Source organism: Rhipicephalus microplus, chromosome X (assembly GCF_043290135.1).
Source record: "Rhipicephalus microplus isolate Deutch F79 chromosome X, USDA_Rmic, whole genome shotgun sequence".
NCBI lineage: Eukaryota > Metazoa > Arthropoda > Arachnida > Ixodida > Ixodidae > Rhipicephalus > Rhipicephalus microplus.
In genome coordinates this window covers 271,174,781-271,189,265 of record NC_134710.1, presented here as the reverse complement: position 1 = coordinate 271,189,265, position 14,485 = coordinate 271,174,781, and the positions used below count along the sequence as shown (strand labels likewise).

Here is a 14,485-nt window from a genome sequence, read left to right as displayed (position 1 = left end):
GATAGTGGAACGTCAAAGTACAGTTTGTCAATGTAAACCAAGTCATTAGTTTTTCGTCAGTGTCCCTTTAAAGCTTTAAAGTTTCAGTAGGAACATACTAAATATTGAAACGTCACGTTTGGGTCAGGGGCAAGGGTTCTCAGCTGCTGACCAGAAAGTCGCGGTTTCTACCCCGGCCGCGACGGTCGCACTTTGATGAAGGTGAAATGATAGAAGCCTGTGTACTGTGCCATGTCTGTGTACGTTAAAGAACAGCAGATGATCGAAATTTCCGGAACCCTCTCATACAGCATCTCTCATAATCATATCATAGTGTTGAGACGTAGAACCACGCAGATTATTGAGCGTGCCATTCGCGTCAAGAAGCCCCACCTACAGGGTTATTTACACACCAGATAATATCCTGAAGGCAAATTCGTAGCACCATACCTGGCGCAGTCGATTCGAGTTGTGACGCTACCTGCCCATGCAGTAAGAGTCCGGAGACAGCCCTATTTTCTGTGTGCACATTTAGTGTGCGTCTCGAATTATTCCTATACGTGACCAGGTGACACACACCCATTGTCGAATCTGGTGACCAGCCTATCACAGTGCACAGCGGCACAGGCGTTTACGTGCTGAAATATTGAAGGATTTTCGACACTTTTTATCATGCACACCCACGCACATCCGGTGCAGTACAATGGACTGTTCTCTATAGGACACCGGACCAGCGCCGTACCTTGCGCAGCAGGACGTGCGAGATGCGCCCGATGCCATCGCTAAACACGTACTCTCGCTGCAGGGTCTCTCCGGACCTGCGGGTCGTTATCGTTTTCTTGATGTCCGGCTCAATGCTCGTGAACTGGCTTGGCACAGTAAGATACCCCAGTGACTGGGAGAAGGCCTGCGGGTTTCAAAGTGTCATGAGTAGTTTGTCCCGTGGCTGCAACGCCTCCGCCTACCTGCCCAAGCCGCGCCATGAACTTGGGAACACTGTGGATGGCCGACAGATCACCGACACCCATGCGTATCGAGTCGGCGGTGCGGCCCTCCGTGTCTCGGGCGTAGAACCAGACACCGTGGCTTCGCAGCTGACTGGTCGAGCATCCCAGGAACACGAAGTGCCGGCCACCGATCTTCAAGCCATGCGTTAGGGGCGGCTTGATGACCTGGAGATTACCCACGGGCAATCAGAAGAGTAATGCTCCTGGTACTACTTCTTCTAAGCCACGAAATTTCGTTTTATGAGCACGAAAAATATTTAAACATTGTTTATTTTATCAAGGGCCTTACAACATCTTCATCATGGGTATTTAAGTGCTTATGTATAATATGTCTTCGACGTGCTAAATTCGAGGACCATCACTTCACGTTTCGCTGTAGTCAAAGGGGATTTTTCGTGAGTCGAATTGTTGTGAACTTTGTACGCTTACAGTTTGGATCATCAAGTTAAAGTCAATCAGGTGCCTTAGCTATGATCAATTATTGATGTACTGCAGTTAATTCTAAATGGCACATTCAATGGAGAACGCCCATCACGAGGCAACGCTTTCGGAAAACGACGAATTAGGAACGAAATTCCCCCGCTTGACGTCTCACAGGTTCTGAGGAAAGGCGCAGCGTGGTGTGTGCATTACTTCTAGGACACGTACCGCATTGACAAAGTCGTCCTTGCACGCCCCGAGCGAGAAAGACACGAGCTTGCAGTCGTCGTCACGCACCACAACACGCAGCGCGAACTCGGTGTCGAAGTGCTGCAGCAGCCGGCTCTTGCAGACCAGCTGCGGAGGCAAGTACACGCGCCGGGTGGGCGTCAGGATCACCTTGCGCACTTTCACCATTTTGTTGGGGAACTCCTGGGCAATCACCGAGCCAGTGAAGCCATCCTGGCACCGCCGGTGAACCAGGTAGCGGGTGTACAGGCTATCCAGTGCGCTTCTGAACTCGAACACCTGCGCAAGTTGGTGAACGGTTCGCTTTCTGGAAAACGGAAGGAAAAAAGCACAAGAGCGTTCCGTTTTTTAGCCTTCTTTACAGACTATCCCATCCTCACAGAATAATGGTTGCTTATTTTGTCCACCTGTAAGCCCTAAGCAATTAAAAAAAATGTCAGAAAATATAAATTTCCACTGAAGGTTCTCGGATTTACAATACTTTGATATAATATTATTTGTTGGAGTAGCAAACGGTATAGCGGAGGGCTCCAGAAATTTCGACCACCTGCGGTTCTTTGGAAGGGCCCTGAAACTCTTTTTGAGCGTGCTCGGAAAACGCTGCCGGTCGGAAATCGATATGATATGTGCGGTTTCACGTCTCAAAACCACCATGCGATTATGAGAGACGCCTTAAGGCTGGTGCACACCGGCGACTAGCAGCGGTCGCGCGACCATTTGCGACTGGTCGCTACCAGTCGCGAACGGTCGCAAACTGTCGCAAAGCGACTGCGTTGGCCAGTCGCTTCTTGACCGATTTTTCAGTCGCGCGACTGCAGTCGCAAAGCTGCTTAACCAATCAGCGATGCTCAATTTTTTTTTCATTGCGCTGGCTTCCTGCCGCCAGATACAAACGAGTGCGTTCCTCTGGGTCTGTGGCACCATGGCCACCACGGAATACTTGGCTTGGAGATGGCGGGCCGCAGCAACTCGAGCAAAGTGTCGAATTTACGTGGTGGCATTCGCAAGAAGCTAAACACCGTCAAAGTAAAGAGAAAATAAATTGTGCACTGTCTTTTCCCCGTATTCGGAAACTTTTTTTTGTCTTGAACTTGACTTGTCAGCGCATTCAACGCAGCGTGTTTGGAAGGCGTTTGCACTTCATGCCTTGGCAACGACTTAAGACTCCACGTTCGAGACACATTTGTGCTGCATTGTAGGCTGTGGCAAGTCAAGGGAAATTCAAGGATGGTTTCTGAATACGTACGACTCTCGGAAATACTCCTCGTCGTGTCAGCGAAGCTCTGAAGGCAGGCGGCTTGCATGGCCGGTCAACTCCCGCGATCGAAAGGATGGTCACATCCACTACCGGCTTTTTTTTTTCTTTGGAGGCATCTGTGATGCCAGCGCTGACACCATGGCACAGTGCATCAGCACCATGAAATTGTCTTGTTCTTCGCTAGAATCGAACTTGACGCTGTTGGGAACGCTGTGCGAGAACGGACTCAGCTGGCGGCGATCAGCTGATCGCGCCGGTCTCGGGAGTTCTCGCTCATAACGAGATCCGGACGTGACTCTCCGGTTTTGCGACTTCCGGTCGCTCGCATGCAGCCTCTGTCGGTGTGAACATCAGTCGCTTTTTGGTCGCCAGTCGCGAATGGTCGCGCGACCGCTGCTAGTCGCCGGTGTGCACCAGCCTTTGGTGGAGTGCTCCGGAAATTTCGACCACCTGGTGTTCTTTAACGTGCACCCAAATCTGAGCACGCGGGCCTACAGAAATTTCACCTCCATCGAAAATTCAGCCGCCACAGCCGGAATTCGATGCCGCGACCTGCGGGTCAGCAGCCGAGTACGTCAGCCACTATAGACAACCGCGGCAGGGCCTGTCGCAAGTCGAGGCCCCTGAAAACACGCTGGGGTGGAGGGAGTGGTTTTATTACAGGAGGAAATAAAAAAGCGAGCCCCACAACTGTCTGCAGCTCAGTGCGGCACCTCAGCAGTATGCCTCACAAAGAAATGGGATAAGGAGGGATTAAAAAGAATCAGCGAGAGCTACGCTGGCGTCGGCGATCGCGCGTGACAATCACACAGCACGGAACAACCGAGTCAGGCGAGCCAAATATAGCCCAGCATGTGGCCTGAATTTCAAAATAAAATCTCAAAGTCGGCTAAAAATTGCTTTCTCTTACACGTCAGTCATTGTGTGAGCCATTAGCTGATTTCAACATGGCGTGCTCGGTCATTACGGCTCGCGCCGCGGGAGGCCACGCCTTGTTCACGAATGCACACATGATTGCAGTAAAAAGCCATGCACTCGAAAAAATAGAAAAGGGTCTCAAAAGGGTCACGAGGTACGTGTGGCGTTTTTTTCCTCCGTGCCGTCCCTCCCTGCTCAGCTTCCAGTGCTTTCGTCGGGGCTAGAGAAGAGAGAATGCCATTCCAGCGTGCCATCAATATTTAATCTTCACTGAATTCGTCAGACAATAAGCTCACTTATTCAATCGCTTTCATGGCTACTTCAAGCTTATAGAATTTTCGCAGGACCCCTGTGACATGCACTCAAACCACTGTCTTCAATTTAGGAACACGGGCCTGGAGCGCACCGCTTCCACTGAAATGTTGTAACAGAACCTTTGCGTCAGCAATCAAGTACAATGACCTCTAAATCACCGCGGCGGGTAATTCAATAACGTAAGCGTTTTAGCCAAAAGACGTCTGCGCTGACAGCGCCTACTGAACACGCTTGAGATTGAGTTCACATGAAACATTTCCTCGCTCAAGGCACCCCTTTGCAGGTTCATAATTCGTCAAAAATATCGAGAAGACTTATGTTAAGGATCACCAGTTCGACGCTGTGTATCATACTTGTGCTGTAACTATCCTCGCAATGCTAAGTTAGCTGATAGTACTGCTGATCGATGGTACATTACCGAAAATTTAGAATCATGTTTAGGCGTCTCGCTTTTCCAAGTGCACAAAGAACCGCGTTTATAAGAGGTGGCTTTTTTTTTTTTTTGGCTGGCGCAGCGTTTGAAATTACACTCCGATGTTGCCGAGTTTACATTCACTGAACAGGATAGTGTGTGAGCAGCAGTGTTAAGGAGAACGAACTTTCTACTCGAAATAGTCGGCTCATTTACCTACATTATGTAGTTACTGCTTGTGTAAGGCGAGGGCTTTTTTTGTGTGTGTGTTTCGATTCTTGCAAAGCAGCCGCATATATCGGACAGCCACCTTGCGCACAGCATAATTTTCTAATTTCTTAGTTACAATTAGTTCATTTATTTTCTGAATACTGACAATAGCGACAAATGTGATTTGCGAAGTTTCAGAGCGCGCTCAGAAACCCACATTGCATCATTCGACATAAAAGCAGTCTCACGTATACTATTTCTCTAAACTGCAAAAGAAAGCCCACAAAATAAAAAAAGAGGCACTTCATAGCGCGTTTACGCACCGCGAACGTCTGCTCTCAACTGTGGCTCGAACGAACGAAATCGCGGTCGGGCCTGGGAACATCGCGAACTGCCGAATGCCTGTCGGTGTGCGATGGCGGGTCGCCTACTTTTATGTACACTGAATCTCGGGCGACTCATGGCCTGTAGAATTTCCGCACAAAGACCAATTGTTAAGGGTGCTGTGCGCGCTCCCGCGTAGCATTACAGATTCCCGAAACCACGGCTAAACCTATAGTAATACCAGCTATGTCCAGCCTCGAAGCCTTTGTATACAACGCCTTGTAAACCTGCAGGTTTCATTAACGAAGTATACAAACGCAAAATTACAAAGCAAATAATCGGTTGAGAGTGAAAGTATACGGAATGCAGTGCATGCAGCGTCTAGCAGGATATCCATTTGGGCCTGTTTTTTGTGTTTGTGTTTTTTTTGCAGCTTCTACCGTGAGAAAGCCTTGAACATCGCCAAGTTATACAATTTATTACCTTACTGTGACTGCTGCTAATGAGCAAAACGTAGCCGCTTACCTTTCCTTGGCTAATGGAGAAGTATAGCTCGAAAAGCGCTTCTTCCAACGCACGGGGACATTCCTGAGCGCGCTGTGTCAACTTGCGCTGGACTTCTCGGGCACCGTCGGGATCCAGCGCGAGCTCGTCTGCAACCTGAGGAGAAGGAAGGATTACTTTCGCGGTAATTGGTTCGAGGAGAACGGGGCTGACATTCGCAGCATTGAAACAAATGCGTGCGCGCGAATCAGCCTACTCGCACCGATCTTAATATTAAAGTTTCAATTTCGCACAGGTTGTACAGGTTGTTCTCTATAGTTTAATGCCGTTCAATAAAACGGCACGCGTCGTCCCTAGGCATTGACGTAGTGTACACGCAATAAACTGATGGCCCTTTATATGCTCACAAAGAAACGGGATTCGTACGAATTTCAATCATCACGACAAACTGCGGGCCATGGGCACACAACTACTATACGTATATGCACGAAAATGAAGATTAGCTTTGCACTGCAGAATAGCGGAAGGATGGGCTGGTTTGTTTGGAGTTTCGTAGTGAGTTATGTAGGGCAGCGTTAGGACAAATACAATAATGAGCACTTGGCCCGCTTATCTTGGATCACACCATGGCACTGCATTGGTAGATTCATCTACTGCTCTACAGTAGCGTCGACAGGGTGCGCTCACGTTAGGTCCATGATCACTCTTATGCACACCTGGAAGCTTTCTGACCAGACGCTGAGCAGAGCGTAGGTGATCCCGTAGTCCGGCACGCTGGGCCTGGGCACCGCCTTCAAGTCGAGAGCGTGCAGCTCCCGGACGGCCGCGTAGAAGACCTGCGCGCTGCTGCGGGTGCGCTGTATCAGGTTGCACAAAGGCTCCCAGTGGCGGGGTCCTTCGAGAGCCAGCCGTAGGACGCGGCTCTTCCCCAGCACGTCGGAGCCGCACTTGAACGGGCCTTCGCCAAATTCGACAGCCCGGTCCCACGGGGTGGTATCGGACAGGTCGAACTGTGCAAGAAGGACATTGCTATCAAGCAAGAGACTTGTGAAGTATAGTTCGGAGGACGAGACAACAACGCAAGGCGCAGACATTGCAGTGCAAACCAAGGTTTGAATGACAACCAGTCCGAAAAAATTGGATACAGGATGCGCCCATTAAGAATCAACAACCAGAAGCATTGCGAATAAACTCCTGCTTGGAGACGCCACATTTCTAGTGCACTTAAATATTACAAGTGACTTTAGAGGGCCCAGCTGTCACATGCTGTCTTGTGTTGCACTATGCTGCCGCCGCTTGGCATAGCGCTCCTATTTGTTGCATACTAAGTGCGCTTAAAGAAAAATGCCCTTGGCGTAACGCAGGCAAGACCAGGGATAACAACAGAAGAGGCAGCAAACGCGAACTAGAGAGACAAAGAAAGAGAAAATATGAACAAAATAGAAATACCAAGAAACAAAGAAATAGATAAAGACAGAGGAAGGATTATATAGAAATCAGAAAAAAACTGAAAAAGACAAACGGAAGAGGAGGAAAGCAGGAGAGAAACCAAAAAGAAACAAAAATGGCTAGGCACTACCCTCAGACTCGGCAGCGCTACGCCGAAGCTGCCTTAATATCTTCCAAATAAAGGGGAAAAAAATAGGCAAGCACAGCGCATTAGGAATCAACAGCTGTACACACAGAGTGTCCAGCAATTTGAATGTTTTTATCAGCCCCATCAGTGTATATTACAGTGTACAATGATGGACAAAAACATATACTTTCACGTCTATCTTACTTTTCGCTATATTTCAAAGTACGTTCAGGTATGATAAGGTTTATTTCAGGTACAATCATACACCTTCAACTGGGGCTCATTTCGCTGCTTTTACAGGGCTGGATATTTCTGAAGCTGCCCTATTTCGGTTTTTTTTTTTCGTTACCCCGATTACTATCAGTGATAAATAAATGTTGATTGATTTATTTATATATGTCGCTTTATGACGGCAGACTGAGACCCCAGCAGTGTTCTCTACCCGTTATCTAACACTGTCAAAGGCGTTAGCGTAGTGCGCTTAGCAGTTCCAGCTTACCATACGTCAAATAATATTACTGTGCTTTCCTGGTTGGCCGGTTATTTAGTCAGCATGACCAGTATTAGCCTCACATCATGTAATTCATGCCGTATGCGCATCGACAAGCTTGCGTAGCTAAAACCAAGCTTGCAATGAAACGTTAACAGCTTAATATATATATATATATATATATATATATATATATATATATATATATATATATATATATATATGGAAAGAAGTGTATACCTAAGGGCTCGTGTTTCCGTGTTTTCACACAATAATAATAATAAGATCTAACAGACAGTATTGCCAACGAATGTACAGGAGAAGTTATTAGAACCAATGAAATGTAAATAAGAAGAAAGAAAAGTGGATGAAAAAATAACCAGCCGTGAGCAGGAATCGAGCCTACGACCTTCGAATAACGCGTTCAATTCTCTAACCACTGAGCTACCACAGCGGCCTTCCCTTCATCCACTTTTTTGGGTTTATATGTGAATTTAGAAGTAGGAGAAACAGTTTTGGTGTCATTAGGTTGTATACGAGGGACTATTAATCAGCTGCCCGCTCATAATAAGTTCACGTGCTATGTGACGCCAAACATGCGCATAAAAGAGTGTTTTTCACACTCGTCCCTTGGCTTATAGAAGCGCTGACTGTCACCCCTACTTCTAAATTCACATATAAACCCAAAAAAGTGGATGGAGGGAAGGCCGCTGTGGTAGCTCAGTGGTTAGAGCATCGAACACGTTATTCGAAGGTCGTAGGTTCGATTCCTGCTCACGGCTGGTTATTTTTTCATCCACTTTTCTTTCTTCTTATTTACATTCCTTGTATATTCCTTGGCATTACTGTCTATTAGATCTCATATATATATATATATATATATATATATATATATATATATATATATATATATATATATATATATATATATATATATATATAGTACAAACAGCACTGCTAAAAGTACATGATACAGAAAGGCTGCATTTCATGTTCTCACGGCCGGGATCAACGCACTTATTGCAAGCAATCGCACAACGTTCACACTATTCTACACACATCGTAAATCTCATTGCAATATCGTGTCATCCGTATTTCACTTTAGGAAGACGTTCTATCAAAAGAGATATGCAAGCGCATCAAAGCAAACGCTTTATGTAACTCATATGTACAATCGAACACAAACTTCCCGGACAACGCGAGCACACGCCAAATACTGTATATGCTCCAACTCTATGCCAAACTGTCTGTCTGCGCCATCTACCAATGACCGCGGGGAAACGGCTGAAAAAGGTCTTCATTTTGTTAACTGATGTGTCAATGTCGTTCTGCCACGCATAACATTATCAGTTCGTTGTTCTCACGCGAAGCCCATAACTGCGGCAAGACCGTCGCACTGCTACCAAGGTATATGTAAAGTGGTAGCGTAGCTCTATAGAAGCCCATCTATCCAGTCGTTATCAGCTCGTTGCCACCGTCGCCATCTACGCATAGAGGGGACCACCAACAGCTAACAAAAAATAAAATATGACGTCAAAACAGGAAGCCCTAGCAATGTCGTGCATTTGCCCTACTAGGCACGAAATCTAAAGTTAATTTTTTAATTGCTGATATCTTACCTGTCATTATAGTTACGCGACTTCATTGCGCCTACGGTTCACTAATTGCGTGCGTTAGAGAAAAAGAAGATTCATATAAAGTATTGGGAAAGTTTTGTTTATCAAAATTGTGTACTTGCAATATACACCAAAAACTTAGCAATTGAAATTAGGACACAACTGATCACTACCACAATGGCATAAAAGGTCCAAAACTCACGTTGCCCAATCGTTGAAAACCCCTGCATCGATACAGCAACCTTGAGAATATCGTCTTGGCAACCGTAAATTACACCGTCTCGTTGCTTAGCTTGTCGCATTCACAGTCACCAAAGGTACAGGCATGCTTGCCGCGCGCCCGCTATGGCAGTCTACGGTCACAGGAGCGGCTATCTACACATTCTATGAGCTAGTTCAGTGCAAAAGTGTCACGCCAGTTCAGGGCACATGGGCAAATAATCTATGAAAGGCACGCACGAAATCACCATGCAAAACTGGGCGATGCCTCACTGACCCGGCAATGCACCAATATGATATGTTGCCCGGATACGCCCCCTTTGGTATGACACTCGGCCAACAATTGATGCAATCAATTATACAGGTATCATATAAGCTGTAAAATAAATTTATAGTTAACTTTCACAAATATAAAACTACCACAATTCCAAAATCAATTAATTTTCAATTTTGGTTACGTGGCCCCTCCTCACCTATAGTCGCGCTTCAATCGATGGTGGGCGTTGATGCCTCCTGCAATACATTTTCGACACTTCTTGTTTTGAGTTTCGCGACCTACGTGATTTGACCATGCTTCTTGCCAGCTGAATCGATTCACGTGTGGGGTTTAACTTCCCAAAACCACCATATCATCATGAGAGACGCCATAGTGAAGGGCTCCGAAAATTTCGACTACCTGGCGTTCTTTAACGAGCACCCAAATCTGGGCACACGGGCCTAAAACGTTTCCACCTCCATCGTAATTGCAGCCACCGCCACTTGGATTCAATCCCGCGACCTGCGAGTCAGCAGCCGAGTACCTTAGCCACTAGAACACCGCGGCGGGGCGACAGCTGAATCGAAGCGGAGGGCTCTGAACAGTGTGCCGTTGGGTACATGTCATGTTGTGAGAATGACGACTGGTAAGTTATGCGACTATTTCCCCCGAGGTAAAATAGCCGGGGACTAAATGATGAATACGTCTCCGGCGTACCGCTGCTGTCGGTCGCGCCGCTTACGTAGCCAAACGTCGCGAAGAGGCTATTGGCCACGCGCTCGAGTAGTTTGCGAACTTTCGTTGTCGAATGTACTCTCCGGAAAAGTGCACTTCATCCCTAACACTGACCTTGGGTATGTAGTCGCCCTCGCGGTGACAGTGGCTTGAGGCGTTCTTGCCGGCGCACAATTTGTAGAGCAGCGGCGTTTGTAAAAGGTGCAGAAATGCCGTGGTAGCCATCGATGACTTCTTGCAAAGGACGATACGGCAGATGGTAGAGTATCGTACCTCCAGTCGGTACAGAGTGTAGATGGAGCCCTGCTTGTCCACAAAGTACAGGTTCAGAGCACTAATACAGTGCTCGAAGTGAACTTTCATTTGGGTGACCTGCATTGTAAGCACATGAACATTGAGAGCACATATATTGGCTACAATGCGTAATGACTTCCTACATGACCGACTGGTCCATGAAAGAAGTCGGGTGTCTATAGAAGAAAGATTTTTAGATGCGGAAGCATCTTATACTCGCGCCTTGTAGTGCGCCGTCCGCGCCGTCCGCGCCGTCCGCACCGCTTCTCGAACATTCGACAGCTGACGCGCGCGCATGCGCCGTCGCGCCGTCGCCCACTCTTCCACCATCTGTGCATCTCTTCCTCCTCTACACACCGCGCGCGCTTCACTCCTCCACCATCTGTGCACCATTCCTCCTCTACACACCGCGTTCGACATCTACAATTCTCCCGATTCTCCAGTGGACGCGCATGTGGCGTCGCGCTTCGAGAACATTCAACAGCTGACAGTGCATGCGCCGTCGTGCTGTATATATACTCAAGGTCGGCGCTCGCTCGCTCAGTTGCCGCTCGTCGGTTGGTTTGTACGGCGCGTCGACGTCCAAGGTCGCGGTGAAATGAATTCCAACGAATCCACAAACACAATGATCGACGTCCCTTCGACCAGCGCCGCCCTTTCGCATACGTGTGTACGTGTTCACTCATTTAACACCCCCTCCTACAACCACGTTAACCAATTTAGCCATCGACCCAAGTAAGTCGCAATTTAACACCCCATTTCACAACCACGTTAACCAATTTAGCCATCGACCCAAGTAAGTCGCACTTTAACACCCCGTTAACCAATTATATGGTCCGCATCCTCCTCAGTGTTCCCCCAAGGGAAGCTGCGGGCAATTTTTTTTCGACCCATTTTTTTACGGCACGACAAAAAGCTCACTATTTGTAGTGTTTGAAGTTGAGGTAGTTAATAGCAAAAGCACGTAGTCATTTTAAAAGCAGTATATTTCTGCCTCAATGGCCCTATAACACACATAAACCGTCCCTCCAGCAACGCCGAGAATTGATAGCGTTGTCGCCAGCCTTTCTCGCGATTTGCAGACGCTGTCGTCGTTATGCTTTCATCGGAGATCCTATAACTATGCTTAAATTCATGTATTTTAACCTCACATATATTTTTAATAGCAAGGTTTTAAAATGAGATGATGTGGCATTATGCACCTTCCCTGTATTAGCTCCGTGTGCACTGGTGCCCGACGATGCCTCTGCCTTATCATAAATGGTCTGTCTAGGCTTCATTGCTCGTTCGATACACGAGCCAAGCCAAGTCAGGAAACCCCACTACGCACATGAACGGCCGCGCTGAGTAGCAGTGCACGCATTTCTGAGACGAAATGTACGTAGGAAAACTACGCCACTCCAAAACCTATGCAACTGAGAGAGTGCGTGCACACTTGCATGAGCACGCTTAAATTTTGCTCAAGACGCGCTGACGAGCATGAGATTATTATACGTCACGCGAAAACAGCATCACTTTTATGCATACAATAACGCAGGCTTATATGTACATTTTATGTACATTCTTATTTTTATTGTGAGATACGCCGTAGCGGAGGGCTCCAGATATTTCGATCTCCTGTGGTTCTTTAACGTGCACCTGAATCTGAGCACATGGGCCAATAACAGTTCAACCTCCATCGAAAATGCAGCCGGTCGCTGCCGGGATTTGATCCCGCGAACTGCTGGTCAGCAGTCTGTGGTCAGCATCTTTTAATATAATAAAAGCAACAATATTTCGATGCTAACGAAAAAGGTCGTTGACTGCGTACAGAGGTCACGAGGTCTCGTACATCGAGTCGTTCATGGTTTGCTGCAAGAGGTGCCACAGATCATTTTCGTGACTTTGAATGAAGAAATAAAAATAGAAATCCACCTCAAGGAAAAAAACGGGGTTGCTTCGAGTCAATGAGACGTACAATCTATTCATCAGTGGAGTCAACTCATGTAATGTTGTGGGCAGTTCACCGTCCCTTTAGTAGTCGACTGTCGTTGATTATCATTCATCAGTACTCGGTTAAGGAAGTTATATCCATCAAAGGAGGTTATATCGGTGGATTTCACTGCTACCCACTGCGTGGAGTATTATGAGTAATATTAGTGTGAAAGCGATTGCTTTAGACAGGGGACACTGCTTGTCATACAGATTCCAAGAGCAAGGCGACGTACTTGCCTCCCTAATGAGTGCGTCATTCGCGTAAGTTGCGTTTACCTTGAAACCTTCACTTGGACGAGCAGACGTCGACGACTTGTGTGGCAGGGATAAATGAGTGCCCGAAGTGTTTTGATGCGGTGAGGCATCAGACGGCGGCTCCGATTCGCTCCTAGAAGGCGACTGCTGGGAGCCAGGAGAAAGCGCGGCTGGGTCTGACGCTGCACTCGAAGTGCTGCCCCCGCTATCCTCGGCCGTCTCACTGGGCGTCAACAGTGCGGTCCTTTGACCCTTGGGCTCTTTCTTCGGCATCGGAAGCTGAATAACGGCAGGCTGAGGACCCGGTCTGAATGGCTCAGGCGGTGGCTCCCGGACGGGAACCACCACTGGAGTCCGCCAGCCCTGCCAAGCGGATGGCCTCCGTTGTCCCGTCCCATTGCTAGGCTGCGGTGGAGACGTGGAAGCTTGCGATGATGGAACTTCCCGAAGAAGAGACGAGGGTTCAAAATGCACCGAAGTATTGTCCGCTTGGGTTGCCCAAGAGTCGGGTGCAGCTGACGCCATGGGTTGTTGCGCTTGATATCCGCGAACTGTGGGCTCGGTGGCCGGCAACCCCTCGGTGGATTCTCTTTTTGTTGGCTGCGCAGGAGGTGCGGAAGAACTCGGTTCTCCGGTAGTCACGTTTACAGGCAATTTATGTTCAAGTGCCGACTCTCTCTTTGACCTCCCTGCTTCACGTGACATTCTGCAGCAAGGAGTGGGTGGATCTCCATTAGAGAACCCACACCCAGACCTCGGGAATGGCTGAGGTTTCTTCCCCTTGCTGGACTTAGTTAATACGGGTGGTCCAAGTGCAGACTTCTTGGATGAAGAGGTCTTCGCACCCGGGAGAACTGTTCGTGCACTGTCGAAATGAGCTACAAAAGTATTATAGCCCAAGAGGCAGCCCAGCGCGAAAGATTTCACGGTTACGTCTTTATGCTCCATGACAACCAGGGCATCGTACGGGCTGCATCTTTCTTCTAGCTCTTCTGATGCGAGCCACCACTCGGGAGGACGACAGCTGCGATCCACGCCACTGCCGAGGACATGCTGAACTAATTCCCAGTCACACCTGCGGGTAACAACATGCATCACTCGCACGCGTTCACTAGGCAATGCATTTCTTTCATTTGAAGACAACCGTTTATTTCTGCATGGAAATTTGTAGTTCAAGTAAATAGCCTGATAGCTACTAACTATGCTGTTTCAGCACTGGTTGAATGGAAATATGGTTAATGCACCTTTGTATATAGGCTTTGCAGTCCTTTTCTTTTGCACAAGTAACTTAGCATTCATGTACACGCATATTTGACAAAAAGTATAGGAGCGTCTCTGAAGTTGCTGAACGAGTGTGCGGGAAGCTTTCAAGGCATCAACATTCCCTTTCGATGCTCCAGAAACTCTAGGACATTATGAAAACACCAGCAGAACGACATATGTGCGACCGCATATAATGCAAAACATCCCGCTT

General features: G+C 47.7%; 1 protein-coding gene across 4 annotated transcripts in view; it reads right to left on the bottom strand.

Annotated features, from left to right (window-relative positions):
- Positions 1–14,485, bottom strand: part of LOC119185871 (uncharacterized) — a 96,076-nt gene that overhangs the window by 53,129 nt on the left and 28,462 nt on the right. For 2 of the 4 annotated variants that reach the window (XM_075879127.1, XM_075879128.1), the window contains exons 3-9: positions 13,033–14,086; positions 10,603–10,860; positions 6,313–6,606; positions 5,618–5,752; positions 1,635–1,934; positions 945–1,151; positions 722–886 (exon numbers count right to left, since the gene is read on the bottom strand). In XM_075879127.1, coding sequence (XP_075735242.1) covers positions 722–886; positions 945–1,151; positions 1,635–1,934; positions 5,618–5,752; positions 6,313–6,606; positions 10,603–10,860; positions 13,033–14,086 — 2,413 coding nt within the window. The remainder of the gene's footprint in view (positions 1–721; positions 887–944; positions 1,152–1,634; positions 1,935–5,617; positions 5,753–6,312; positions 6,607–10,602; positions 10,861–13,032; positions 14,087–14,485) is intronic. The other 2 variants (XM_075879129.1, XM_075879130.1) reach the window with 2 other exon arrangements.